Below are 15,308 nucleotides of genomic sequence, written 5' to 3'. Positions count from 1 at the left end.
TTTTATAACATCCACCATAATTTATACCTTACTATTTTAATTGACATTTTTAGTGATGAGTTTATGTCGATGGTAACTGAAGGCTTAATTCAGTTTATAGGGTCATCACTATATCTGGGAAGAAATAAAATCCAGAGCTTGATCAGCCTTTGCCAATCCAGGAGTAGCCTTTCCTTCATAAACACGAAATTCTGAATTACAGTTTATGCTTATAAACAGATAATGTTTTATTTTCATTAGAAGGGAAGGATCCTCAATGGCTTGGAACAAGAAGCCAGATTGGTGTGAGATGGTAAGCAAATGAGAGTACAGCAAATGAGAGAGTCAAATAGTTCCTGACAAAATGGCAAAACAGTCAAATTATCCAAAAAATTATGAATGAATGCAAGTGGGGTTAAATTGAGAGTATCTGGCCAATATTGACTTAAATACTCCCAGGGACATTTATTTATAATGGTTTGGTTAAGATTACTTTGAAAATTATGTTGCTAGGGTAAAGAAATACTTTAAAATATAATAAAATTACTATGTAAATACATAGTAAAAAGTTGAAAGGTGTGCACTCCCTTCGAAACAGCAACACGATGCAATTCTTGGCTAATTCTGTACAGTTTAGCCAAAATTAAGCTGTAAGGTATATTATGGCATAATAAATTTCCATTTATAAGCATGAGGGACTTAAAACAGAGATGGACAACATTGGCAATAACCAACGCCTAATGACGGCTAAAGTATCACTGCGGTTACTTGGCAAAACATACTTTGCTGAGTGAATTTAGAGCACTATGCCAGTCCCCTGCAGGTTCCTCTACTTTAACACAATCAGTTTTCATTAAATTTGTTATTTGAACAGAAGTAATTTTGAACATGTAATTATGCTACATTATAGTGTAAAAATCGAACGTGGTGCATTCTACACCTACCAAAATAACATAATCAAAAGTGAGCTAAAATGGTCATAATGTATAGATTTTCACCATGCATCATACAGCTTTGAAACATTAAGGGGGTGACCTTCTGGTCAAAATGTCTGCAATATGTTCCTCATTCTCTTGTTCCAACACTAAACTTTCCCATGGTACTCAGTTTTTCTTTTGAAATTTTGACCTCACTATCTATAGGTACCAATTACATCTCTTGTTTTAAGTGTTGTACTTATACATTTTATAGCTTTGACCAAGTTAGCTGGAAAAGGCATTTTAGGGTCTTCTGTCTCCCTTTTCCCAGAGAATGTGGCATCAACAACAGTTAACTCTTTTTTTTTATTAATTTCATTGACCTTTTAGAAAAAAAAAATCTTGTTCAATTGCATAGAAAGCAGATTTTTAAAATAGCTTTTAAGAATCAATGAAACAAAAAGCTGGTTCTTTGAGAAAATCAACAATATAGACAAATCCTTAGCCAAACTAACTAAAAAGCAGAGAGAATCTATCCAAATCAACAAAATCAGAGATGAAAAGGGTGACATAACTACAGACACTGAGGAAATTCAAACAATCATTAGGTCATACTATAAAAGCCTATATGCCACAAAATTTGAAAACCTAAATGAAATAGACAATTTTCTTGATGGATTCCATCTTCCAACATTAAGTCAAGATCAGGTAGAAAGACTGAATAGCCCTATATCCCCCAAGGAAATTGAAGCAGTCATTCACAGTCTCCCCTCCAAAAAAAAGCCCTGGGCCAGATGGTTTCAGCGCGGAATTCTACCAAACCTTCAAAGAAGTGCTCACACCAATTCTCCTCAAACTAGTCCACAAAATAGAAACAGAAGGTACATTGCCAAACTCATTCTATGAAGCAACAGTCACCCTGATACCTAAACCACACAAAGACCCAACAAAAAAAGAGAACTTCAGACCTATCTCTCTTATGAACATTGACGCAAAAATACTCAATAAAATACTTGCAAACCGAATCCAAGAACACATCAAAGATATCATCCACCATGACCAAGTAGGCTTCATCCCCAGCATGCAAGGGTGGTTCAACATACGGAAATCCATCAATGTAATCCATCACATAAACAAAATGAAGGAGAAAAACCACATGATCATCTCCTTAGATGCTGAAAAAGCATTTAACAAAATCCAACACCCATTCATGTTTAAAGTCTTGGAGAGAACAGGAATACAAGGCACATATCTAAGCATAGTAAAGGCAATATACAGCAAGCCTATAGCCAACATCAAACTCAATGGAGAGAAACTTAAATCAATCCCACTGAAATCAGGGACAAGACAAGGCTGCCCACTCTCTCCATACCTCTTCAACATAGTACTTGAAGTCCTAGCCAGAGCAATAAGACAACTAAAGGAGATCAAGGGGATACAAATAGGAAAGGAAGAGGTCAAAGTGTCACTATTTGCAGATGATATGATAGTATATATGAGCGACCCCAAAAAGTCAACCAGAGTACTCCTCCAGCTGATAAACACCATCAGCAAAGTAGCAGGATACAAAATCAACTCAAAAAAATCAGAAGCCCTCCTGTATACCAAAGACAAAAGGGCCGAGAAAGAAATTAGGGAAACAACACCCTTCACAATAGCCACTAATAACATAACGTACCTTGGGGTGACACTAACCAAGCAAGTGAAAGACCTGTTTGAGAAAAACTTCAAGTCTCTGAAGAAAGAAATTGAAGATCTCAGAAGATGGAAAGATCTCCTGTGCTCATGGATTGGTAGGATTAACATTGTGAAAATGGCCATCCTGCCAAAAGCAATCTACAGATTCAATGCAATTCCCATCAAAATACCAACTCAATTCTTTACAGACCTTGAAAGAAAGATTCTCAGCTTCATATGGAGAAACAAAAAAAACCCAGAATCTCCAAAACAATCCTGTACAACAACAGATCATCTGGAGTTATCTCCATCCCTGATCTCAAGTTGTACTACAGAGCAATAGTAATAAAAACTGCATGGTATTGGCATAAAAACAGAAAGGAGGATCAATGGAACCACATAGAAGACCCAGAAATAAACCCACACACCTATGAATACTCGATTTTTGACAAAGAAGCCAAAACCATTCAATGGAAAAAAGACAGCATCTTCAACAAATGGTGCTGGTCCAACTGGATGTCCACATGCAGAAAAAATGAAAATAGATCCATATTTATCACCCTGCACAAAACTAAAGTCCAAGTAGATCAAAGACCTCAACATAAAACCAGATACTCTAAATCTGTTAGAAGAAAACGTGGGGAACAGCCCAGAACTCATTGGCACAGGAGACAACTTCCTGAACAGAACACCAACAGCACAGCCTCTAAGAGCAACAATCAATAAATGGGACCTCATGAAACTGAAAAGCTTCTGTAAAGCAAAGGACATTGTCATCAAAACAAAACGACTGCCTACAGATTGGGAAAGAATCTTCACTAACCCTTTATCTGACAGAGGACTAATATCCAGTATATACAAAGAACTAAAGAAGCTGAAAAGCAGCAAACCAAGTAATCCAATTAAAAAATGGGGAACAGAGCTAAACAGAGAATTCTCGACAGAGGAATATCGAATGGCAGAGAAACACTTAAAGAAATGCTCATCCTCATTAGCCATCAGGGAAATGCAAATCAAAACGACCCTGAGATATCACCTTATACCCATCAGAATGGCCAAGATGAAAAACTCAAGGGACAACACATGCTGGAGAGGTTGTGGAGAAAGGGGAACCCTCTTCCACTGCTGGTGGAATGTAAACTGGTACAACCACTCTGGAAATCTATCTGGCGCTTTCTAAGACAATTAGGAATAGTGCTTCCTCAAGACCCAGGTATATACCCAGTGGGTATATACCACTGCTAGGTATATACCCAAAATTTGCTCAAGTACACAAAAGGGATATTTGCTCAACCATGTTTATAGCAGCTTTATTTCTAATAGCTACAACCTGGAAACAACCCAGATGTCCATCAATGGAGGAATGGGTACAGAAATTGTGGTATTTTTACACAGTGGAATACTACTCAGCAATCAAAAAGGAGGAAATCATGAAATTTGCTGGCAAAAAAAATGGTGGGATCTAGAAAAGATCATCCTGAGTGAAATATCCCAGAAGGAGAAAGACAAACACGGTATATACTCACTTATATAGACCTATAAGATGTGATAAACATAATGAAATCTGCACACCTAAAAAAGATAATCAAGAGAGTGGACATGGGGTAAGATGATCAATCCTCATTTAGAAAGACAGATGGGCTGTGCATTGAACGTATGACAGGAGTCTACTGAGCGCATTTGAAAGACTCTAACTAGCAGTGTTTTCAAAGCAAAGACCCATGACCAAACCTTTGGCAGAGTACAGGGAATCATAAGAAAGAAGGGGAGTTAGTCTGATGAGGAAAGGATAGGAGCTCCACAAGGACCAAATATATCTGGGCACAGGGTCTTTTCTGAGACTGACATTCAACCAAGAACCATGTATGGCTATAACCTAGAACCTCTGCTCACATGTAGCCTGTTGTAGCTCAGTAACCAATTGGTTTCCCATAGTGAGGGGAACAAGGACTATTTCTAACAGGAACTCAGTGACTGGCTCTTTGGCCTCCCCACCCCTCAAGGGAGGAGCAGTCCTGTTAAGCCACAGAGGAGAGCTTTGCAGCCAGTCCTGAAGATACCTGATAAAACAGGATCAGATGAATGGGGAGGAGGTCCCCCCTATCAGTGGACTTGGAAAGGGGCATGGTGGAGATGAGGGAGGGAGGGAGGGACTGGGAGGGAATGAGGGATCGGGACACGGCTGCGATACAGAGTTAATAAAATATAACTGATAAGAAAAAAATAAAATTCAAAAAAATAAAATAGCTTTTAAGTTCATCACTTTAACTGCCATGGCGATGCTTAATGGGCTTGATTATTTAAAAAAGTCTATACACACACAAACACACACACACACACATATATATATATGTTTGTATGTATGTATATAACTTTAAGTTTTGTTACTAAGCTGAAGAATTGCTGTAATTGGTATAGTCTAAAGCTTTATGATTTTTAACAGTGTTACAAACCCGGCTCGTGGATCTAAAGACAGGTCCCTGGGAAACTTCAGCCTTTTGCTAACAAGTACAGTAGGGTACAAGCCATTGAGTTTGGATACTTCAATTATCCTTTTCTCTGTGTCAGACCAATAGAGGTTTTTTCCAATCCAATCCACAGCAAGTGCATTGGGGACAGCAGTGTTATGCACTACCTAACAAAAAAGAATTTAGAAAGTTAACAGTATAAATGGCTTCAATAAGTATCAAGCAACTGTTTCTTGATTTTTTATTGAGATACAGAATTCTATTTAAACTGAAGAAATTAAATTTAGATAAAGAAGAAAACAATTTACCACAACACATTATTTATTGTGAAAAGAAGTTATCCAATTTGTATGTAGAATTCTAGAAGTTACATATGTTTATAAAAATAATGCAAATTAAAAGATAGTAAGTAGATGCACAGTTAATGACCTCATTCCATTAGAGTTTATCTGTTCACTTTCTCAAACTTTGGGAATAACTATCTATCACATTGGCATACAAACAGTTATTAATATTTTCTTTAACAGAAGTAGTCATGGCTTTAGTAATATTTTTCCTTTTCTCACAAATTCTCTTGCCCTATGCTACAGCACAGTAAAAGACAGGAGTGTGCACTGTGTTTGTACAAAGCCAAGTAAAAATAAAGGGGTTTTGCTACTAAATTCAACCCATGTCATACTTAAGGTGCTTGCTTATGTGTAAAAAAATAGGTTTTATGTATAACATGTATAAATGATTATTGCAACATATACTATGTATTTGAATTCTTAGTACTTTTAGCACTACATGAAAGAAAGGAAGTTGAATCTTGGAGGAGTATATAAGCCAATGTTTACACAACCCAAGCCAAAAATTTAATTAACTTTGAAATCATTCTTTCTCTAAACAATCAATGGTAATGACATAGAGAAGCAGGGGAATTTGAAGTAGCCACGATACTCTCCTGGTGTTTTGACTGCAAGACAAATTTGTTTCTTTTCTTTTTACAAATTCTAAAATTGAAATTTGACATTGCTGATGGTTTCAATGAACAACAATGAACTGGTAAACCTGGAGAAAGAAAGATGCTATTTTTGAACTCACAGTGTACCGTAGTTTAAAGTAACAATAGAAAGGTGTTGGAAGGTGACAGAGATAACACTTTAAAAGCTCAGCTGTCTTCAAAATATAAACGTGACCATTACTAAAACTGTTCTTACAAGAAAGTACACAACTGAGTTTGAACAATACAAACTTTGTAGATTTTATTCAGACTTTCAAATTTTATGATAGAACAAAATCTGCTCTTTCTTTTAACTACATCAGTTGTTCTGCTAAGCCAATCTGCTCCTACAGTCATATGATTTGTGTAGTCTTTTAAAAAGTATTATTTATTTATTTGTTTGTGTATTTATTTGTTTATTTATATGTGTATGTTTTAGCGCCTGCTTGTGGCTTTGTGTATGACCAATTGTATGCTCGGTGCCCACAGAGGCCAGAAAGGCGCTTTGAGTTCTTTGGAACTAGAGTTATAAGCAGTTGCGAGCCACCTTCTGTGGGTGCTGGAAACTGAAACTGGGTTCTCAAGGTTTTCGCAAGAGCCTCTGCAAGAGCCTCAAGTACTCTTTGCAGCTGAGCCATTTTTCACAGCCTTAATGACTTCTATATGATACATCTTACAGCATACACACTAAGCTAATATTTTTAATTTAAAATTTAGGGTAACATTAAAGTGTTAATAAGTAGCTCATATCTAGAATGTAACATGTGTTTAATTATAAGGAAATAAAAAATTCATAATTGTACACAGGTACATTCAACAATTTCCAACTAAGTAAATTTGAGCAGTGCTAAAACTTCAATCAATACTCCACTGTTCGTTAAAGTTACAACTATTACATAATTGCAACAAATAATATTAAAATAGCATATGAAAATAAAATACCTCATTTTATAAGTTTAAATATTCATTTACTTAGAGAAATCATAAAGTTGAATCCAAGCTAATATGCTCTATAAGCAATACTTTGCTAACAAGTAAGATTTCATATCCTATTCAATAATACCAATAAAGTATTCAGTATAGTTACCTTGATGTCACTTCCATTCAGACACATTCTGTTTATGCGACTTCCATTGGGTCTGTTAGAATCAATCCAATATATGAATTGTTCTCTATAATCAAAGTCGATAGCAATAACATTGTTTAATCCCTAAAAGTAAGAAGGAGCATACTTTCAATAACAATTAGTATTATTTCTGATGTTTATAATTCAGAGAAATCATTTAACTTTGTATATAAACTCACGTTTGTGTCAAATATTTTAAGAACAGAGTTACATTTTCTTCAGACCACACCCTTAACAGATACATTATTCATTTGAATTTAAAATTCCAATAAGTAACAAAAGTTTTCCACTATTTACTATATTTAAGTAAAGATTAAACAATGTGAAGAAATACTGCAAAATATTAGATCTGTGCCTCTGTCCAAACTCTATTGAAATTGGTTCAAAGGTCTTAATACAAGACCAAACTATTAAAATTGATACAGGAAACCATAACATTAAAAAAGCACAAGACCTTCACAGGTACAAACCAGACAAATTTCAACATTGGGAATAGAAAGTGAATATAAACCCTGCCCCAACCAAGGAGCTACTGCAACTGATACCTGCTGGGAGTGGAAAAAAAATCAGCTTTCTCCAATGTTGTATCTCTTGGCTTAATCAACATGTTCCAGGGAAGACCCTATGGCCAGGAATACTTGACCAACAAAAATGAACTTCATTTTTTATATAATTTTTGATTGGTTTGATAATTTTTGGCTTATTGTGTTTTATGTTTGTTTAGTTGGTTGGTTTGACTTTTATTTTTTGTTGTTATTATTGTTATTTTTCTTTATTTCAGATTATTTACTTTGTATCTCAAGGCTGGAACCTTCCTCTTCTCAGTCCCCTTTCCACTTCCCTTCCTGTCCCCTTCCCCTCTCCCTTTTACTCCAGAAAAGGGGGTGGGGGCTGCCATTGTCTCAACTTTCCCCAGCACATCAATTCATATCAAGTCTGAGCATATCCTCATCTCTGAGGCCAAGCGAGGCATCCCTGTCAGGGGTAAGAGATCCAAAAGCAGATAATAGAGTCCATGTTGGAAACAAGCCCTTCCCCCCAACTCACTAGGAGACCCACGTATGTGCAGGAGGTCTAGGTCCAAACCACGCATGTTCCTTAGTTGATGTCTCAGTCTCTTTAAGCCCCTATGGGTTTGGGCTAATTGTCTCTGTTGGTCCTCCTGCGAGGTTCTTGTTCTTCAGGTCCTTCTATCTTTCCCCAAGGCTTCAAGAAGAACCTGAAGCTCTGTCCCATGCTTTGCTGCAAGTCCCAACATTATTTTATATTTTATTTTATTTTATTTTATTTCATTTTATTTTATTTTATTTTATTTTATTTTATTTTATTTTATTTTATTTGCTTGTTTATTGGGTTGGTTAGTTTTGGTTTATTTTGATTTATTTATTTGTTTCCTTGTTTGTTTGTTTCTAGAGAAAGAGACAGAACATAAGGTTAGGTTTCTAAAAAGATGGAAGAGATCTGTGATGATTTGGAGGAGAGGACAGAATATGGTCAAAATATATTACATGGAAAGAAATGTAAATTGAAAATAAATAAAAAATAAAAAGAAGCATAACAACAAAAACTGATGAGGACTTGAGGAAGACAACTCCTTTATTTACTTTAGTGAGCACGTAAAAGTTGTGGGCCATTCTACCACTAACCCTAACCCTAATCCCACACCTAAAGACCTGGAAGAATCAAAAAATGTATATTTTTCTCCAAAACTGATGAGCCCGTCCATTCTTTCTGAGTTCTCATCATGCTGTACATAGTAATTATCTCTTATAATGTTCTCCTATTTCATGGCTATGTCATGGCTGTCCAGGCTTTGCAACTCTCTACTAAGAAAGTATATTTTAAACAGTAATCTCATTCCAGCCTCATTTTTCTGATCCTGGAACTCTCTCCTTTTATGTATTATTCTAACTAAAAGTATAAGACCTAGTAAGACAGGAATGGAATAGCAACAAAACAGGGCAACGGGAGAAAATTAGGAGAAGGATGTAAATTAGAACAAAATATGTACAAAATGTCCTCATTTGTTTGCTTACTTTAAAATTAAATTAAATTGAATCCAATAGGATAAAATAAATTAAAATAAAAGAATTGCAACCCTATATGTGAGTCATCAAAAGAAGCACAACTGTTTACTTTTTAACTCAGACCTGTCAGAAAATTTGAACACAGGGGTCTTCCCAGAGACTCATACTCTAACCAAGTACCAGGTATGGAGATAACCTAGAACCCCTGCACAGATGTAGCCCATGGCAGTTCAGTGTCCAAGTGGGTTATATAGTAATGGGGAGAGGGACTGCCTCTGACATAATCTGATTGGCCTGCTCTTTGATCACCTCCCCCTGAGGGGGGAGCAGCCTTACCAGGACACAGAGGAAGACAAAGCAGCTACTCATGATGTGATCTGATAGACTAAGATCAGAAGGAAGGATAGGACCTCCCCTATCAGTGGACTTGGGAAGGGGCATGCATGCAGAAACAGGAGGGAGAGTGGGGCCGGGAGGGGAGGAAGGAGGGGCTTATGAGGGGATACAGAATGAATAAAGTGTAATTAATAAAAAAAAAGAATCAGCTATGACCTCACTCTTGATGCCCATGGAAAACTGGTGGCATATTGGCAGCTCTGCCCTCAAATGTATCTCACTGTGGAGCTTTGTCTAGCTGGAAATTAGTGCGAAGCCAACACATGTAATACAAGCACTGGCTGTGGTGGGAGACATTTGCTATTGCCCAGTACAGAAAAGAAATTTGGGTTTCCCTGGGGTTTCATTCAAGTCTCCTGCTGTGGTTAAATGGGGCTGTTATTACCTTCACAGAAAAGCTCAGAATAAAAAAGTCACATAAAGACTAGCACAAGTCACCCTTTCACTCCACCACTGCTTTCATTCTTCCACTCCTCATGAATGTCTCAGAATTCTTGCAGCCATGTTTTTAATAGAAATTCTTCTCAAACTCTGTGAGAGACTATAATTTTAAAGGAGAAACAAGCATCTGCACATGAATATTTGAAGTAGATGATGCCACAATCTTAAAGAGATGTGTCTTTAATAGGAAAGTTAATATTAAATAGAAATATGATGTTGTCATATCATTTTGTGCAGAGGACTAGAAAAGAATATGTGTCTAACTTGGAGAGATGGAGCATTCTTAAGGCTCTAAGCCGCATATCAGATGACCAGCTGAATAGTAAGAAAAGATAGGGGAATAGCATTTCATATATCAAGTACCCGCTTATTCAAGATAGTAAGAGGTTAGAATGAAAAGTTGTAGCCTTACATTAGCATTTGATCAGAAGAACTGGATGTTTATTTCACAATACGGGAAAGGGATGAAAAGCCTCGCGACAGAGCCATGAGTATAAATTTTGTGACAAAAAAGAAAACAAAATAAACTCAGATATCACTTTTTTTTGAGTGTCCCAGATATTTGATTCGAGTATGCTGCAGTTTGGTTTTATTTGAGCATTGTATTATCAAGATCTGGCCATCTTCTAAACTCCTAATTTGTTGAAATGATTTCTCAAGAGTTAGTTTAAATCTGAACTCTTGCTAAGGGTCATCTAATTACGGTGGACTAAGAAAACATGGGTCAGAATGTGAACTGCTTCTTTCATTCAAAGGCCAGAAAACTGTGCTCACATACAAATCATTTTAAATTAGAAGATAGCTGAGACTATAGATACTTGACAAAGCCCCTGGTGTCATTACCGTTATCTATACAGAGCTTAAGTTCATCAGCATTCACCCTAAAGTTGGTACATATCAGTTTATATGAGTCTTATGTTCAAGCCCTGCCCCTCCAGGAAGATATAGCAATTTTGATAGTTTGGCTTTGCTTTGGAGCAGCAGCATTAACAAGACTGATAATTCCAAAGTCTGACTTTAGTTTCCATATTTACTCTAAAAGTTCAGAATCTGATAGTAATAATGGTGTCTAATATGCATATAGTCCTTTATAAGAGTCAAGCCAAGATAAATAATTAATATTCATACTTTACTTCTTTCTAAGGATTTCTGAAAATTAAAGTGGATTGTGAATAGAAATAATCCAGGAAATTAAATGAAGAAAAAGTGGTTTTCTTTCAATTTATTTTTCAGGCAGGCTAAACTTTAATGATAACATTAAAAATGCCACAGTTGCAACTCTTATGCATCATGAAAATTAACACAAGCAACCTTTTTTTTCACTTTGTCTTTGAACTTTGTGAATGATGATGTGGTGGTTTGAGTAGCAATGCCCACCATAGACTCACGTGTTTGAAAGGCTGACCCATAGGGAGTTGTACTATTAGGATGTGTGGCCTTCCTGGAGTAGGGGTGACTTTGGTGGAGGAAGTATATCACTGTGGAGGCAGTCTTTGAGGTCTCATATATGCTCATGCTATGCTTAGTGAGACAGTCTCCTGCTGCTGCCTGTGGATCAAGATGTAGAACTCTCAGCTCAGTCTCTAGTATCATGTCTACCTGCATGCTGCTGTGCTTCTTGCCATGATGATAATGGACTAAACCTCTGAACTGTAAGTCAGACACAATTAAATGTTTTTCATTAAATCTCACTCAGAAGGGGAAACAAAATAGCAGAAGTAGATGAAGAGATGGAACAGTTAGGAGAGGGAGTACGAGGGAAATGAGAATGGGGATCACATGTGGGGAGAGCATGGTCAGAGGACTTGGAAGGAGAAGAGAAACCACAGGCAGGGGCATCTCTGAGACAAGCTGGAGACCAACGACAGGGTAGGCACTTGAAAGGATATGGGTGACTCTAGCTAAGATACCTAGTAGAGAGGGTCATGGAGACTGAAGAGGCTACCTCCTAGCCAAAAAGGACTTCTTTTTTTTTAATTTTTTATTAATTACACTTTATTCATTTTGTATCCCCCCATAAGCCCCTCCCTCCTCCCCTCCCAATCCCACCCTCCCTCCCCTTTCTGCATGCATGTCACTCCCCAAGTCCACTGATAGGGGAGGTTCTCCTCTTCTTTCTGATCTTAGTCTATCAGTTCTCATCAAAAGTGGCTGCATTGTCCTCTACTGTGGCCTGGTAAGGCTGTTCTCCCCTCAGGGGGAAGTGATCAACGAGCAGGCCAATCAGATGATGTCAGAGGCAGTCCCTCTTCCCATTACTATGTAACCCACTTGGACACTGAACTGCCATGGGCTACACCTGTGCAGGGGTTCCAGGTCATCTCCACGAATAGTCCTTGGTTGGAGTATGATTTTCTGGGAAGTTCCCTGTGTTCAAATTATCTTGTTCTGTTGCTCTCCTTGTGGAGTTCCTGTCCCCTCCAGCTCTTACTATTTCCCACTTAGCAAAGGGAGAGGAACACCAAACCATGAAAAAAAAAAAAAAAAAACAAAAAACTTTGACCCAACATTTTACCCTGCCTACAAGATTGTAGGGTTAAAGTTAGAACAGAAACTGAGGGGATGTTGAACCACTGCCTCACCCAACCTGAGGCCCACACCATGAGAGAGAACCAACCCCTGGCACTGTGCTTGTAGATAAGAGCCTAGCATAGTTGTCCCCTGAGAGGCTCCAGCCAGCAGTGGATGAAAACATGCTCCGACTCATAGCCAAATATTAGTTGGAGCTTGGGGAGACTTGTGGAAAAGTGGGAAGAAGGATAGAAGGACGCAGAGGGGACAAGAACTCTGTAAGAAAACCAACAGAGTCAACCATCCTGGGCCCAAGGTGGGCATACAAAAAGTGAAGGACCATGCATGAACTGGACCTAGGCCCCTTACACATGTGTAGCAGATGAGCAGCTCAGCTTTCATGTAGATTTTCTAGGAAGGGCAGCAGGGGCTGGCTCTGTCTGGACTCTGTTGCCTGTTTATCTATCACTTCTCTCTGACAGGGCTGCCTTTCCAGTCATCAGTGAAAGAGGATGCTCTGAGTCCTGAGGCAACTTGACTGGGGGAGGGAGACTCCCCTTGTTTGAGCAGTAGGGAAGAGGGGAAAAAGGGAAGAGGTAAGGTGGACCCAGGAGAGGATGGAGGAGGCTACGATAGGGATGTAAACTGAATAAAAAGAAATCTGAGCAATAAAATAAAATAAAATAAAAGTTGCTATGGTTACAATGGCACATGCCTATAATCCTGGCGCTCAGAAAGGTACAGGCAGTGAGTTCAAGGCCAGCCTGGTCTATAAAGCAAGTGCAGGACAGCCATGGCTACACAGAGAAATCCTGCTTTGGAAAAAAAATTAAAAAATAGTTGCTGTGTATATATTGCTTCATAGCATTAGAAATCCTAAGACAGATGGCCTATCCCCACATAATCACATATCATTGGTCATAACTAAGCAATATGCGGTTGTAATAAATTACTCCTTTGAAGTCTTTACTCAGCTCAAAGGAATAAAAATAAGTCCATTCTTATTGACACTGCTAATTATGAATGAGTATAAAAACCAAAATTAGGAATGAACATTCATTATTCGAGCACATGTTAAGAACTAGAGAAAGTATAAATTAAACTCACTGTGTATATCTGAAGTGACTACAAAAGTCAAAATCCTAAAATATCACTGTCATGTTCTCCAGACTACTTCTTAGACAGGTTAATAAATTCATATCAGTAATCTGCAACTTCTATTTATTCAAATGTTTTTTTTTTCTTTTCAGAGGAATAATGCTTATGGCTAGGAATTCTGATGGTTTGACAATTCAGATGGTTAAATGGAAAGCTTTGTAAGGAGAACATAAGTCTGTCTCTAACTTTAGCAAGCAATTATCTGAAATTCTTTAGTCATTGTCCTCTACTTTCTTAAGAGTAATTCATTTATATAATGACAATTCAAATCCAAATTTAGCAATCCCAGTATAATAAATTAAAGCTGCTAACATAGAGGAATTGAAGCTTTTCCAATTCAACCAAGGTACTTTTTTTTTTTTCAGTTGTCCCTTCATGCCCACAGAAAGACAGAGCAGTGCTCTCTCTGTGGAATCATATATAAAGTACATTAAAACATCCAAGGGTGTTTCCAAAATCAGGTTTGAAAACTATCGTCATCCCTATGACTTCCAAGCTGAAAATTAGTTTAGGCAAATTCCTATTTTCCTTTAGGTGAAGATTTGTGTCCTTTGGTTCAAGACTATTAATTTAGAAAATTTTGTGTTGTTTCCCTATAAAATTTTGCTGGGATAAAGGCACTGTTAGAATTGAATTATATAACATATTGAAAAGTTACTAGACTAATTTTCATTATAACGATACATATTGTTAAAGTACATTTTCTAAATGTGGTATAAGAATTTAAACTATATTTTGCCTACAATAATCATATTTTACAGTGCGTGTATGTGTATACATATAAATGTACATATATACTAATAAAAATTCTACCCAATTATATCAGATTATTATTGACTACAATCAAAATAGTAAAATTCAAAACACTAGAAAATGTAACTTTCCTAATCAGGTATAGAAAAAAAATACAAGAACTAATTTTAAGATGCTGTATTTTTATTTATTTGGGTAGAGACAACATATCAAGAGAAAATTACTTCTCACTTTTTTCTTTATCTTTAAATACTACGTCCAAAGAGAGAAAAATGATTATTCTCTCAGGAACACTTAAAATTTTATAATGTAATAATGGCATTATGATGCTCAACAAAAATTATATATTTCAAGAAACCCCCAGGTGAGGCCAATGCAAAGCTTTCTTTTAGTTTTTCTGGCCTGCTTCCTCACTCAGTGATCACCATTAATAAATAGTTTCCACAGAGAAACAGTGTAATTGTGAACTTTGAATACACCCATGTCTTCTACTCAGGTGTTCATGACTGGCAATAATGTAAATGCCAACAGGAGACAGGACTATACTGAAGTGCTTCATTATAACTATTTAACATAGTTATAATGTTTTATAGAGGAAAACCTGCTCTATTAGAAACAGTCTAAAAACATACTATCCATGAAAGACAACAACAAAAAAACGTATTGTTTGAGTGTCTTGAGCTACAAAGCTTGAGAAAATGAAGCAAGTTGTTTCTGAAATGGTGGCTACATATCCAATTCTGTGGCTCAACAGAGTTTTTAAAAAGGATATTTAATGTTTTCTCTATAAAGTCACCTAGCACAGTATAAAGAAAAGATTAAATTATTTGTAAAAAAAAAAAAAAAAAAAAAAAAAAAAAAAAAAAAAAAAAA

The 15,308-nt window shown here is 36.8% G+C and overlaps 1 protein-coding gene across 1 annotated transcript in view; it reads right to left on the bottom strand.

Moving 5' to 3' along the window:
• Lrp1b (LDL receptor related protein 1B) overlaps positions 1 to 15,308 on the bottom strand; it is a 2,073,786-nt gene that overhangs the window by 270,699 nt on the left and 1,787,779 nt on the right. The window contains exons 57-58 of the mRNA XM_055599725.1: positions 7,111 to 7,233; positions 5,027 to 5,208 (exon numbers count right to left, since the gene is read on the bottom strand). Of these exons, the coding sequence (XP_055455700.1) occupies positions 5,027 to 5,208; positions 7,111 to 7,233 (305 nt within the window). The remainder of the gene's footprint in view (positions 1 to 5,026; positions 5,209 to 7,110; positions 7,234 to 15,308) is intronic.

This window comes from Psammomys obesus, unplaced genomic scaffold (assembly GCF_907164565.1).
Source record: "Psammomys obesus unplaced genomic scaffold, mPsaObe1.curated_primary_1811, whole genome shotgun sequence".
In the NCBI taxonomy this organism is placed as follows: Eukaryota; Metazoa; Chordata; class Mammalia; order Rodentia; family Muridae; genus Psammomys; species Psammomys obesus.
This window is presented reverse-complemented; position numbering and strand designations above follow the sequence as displayed.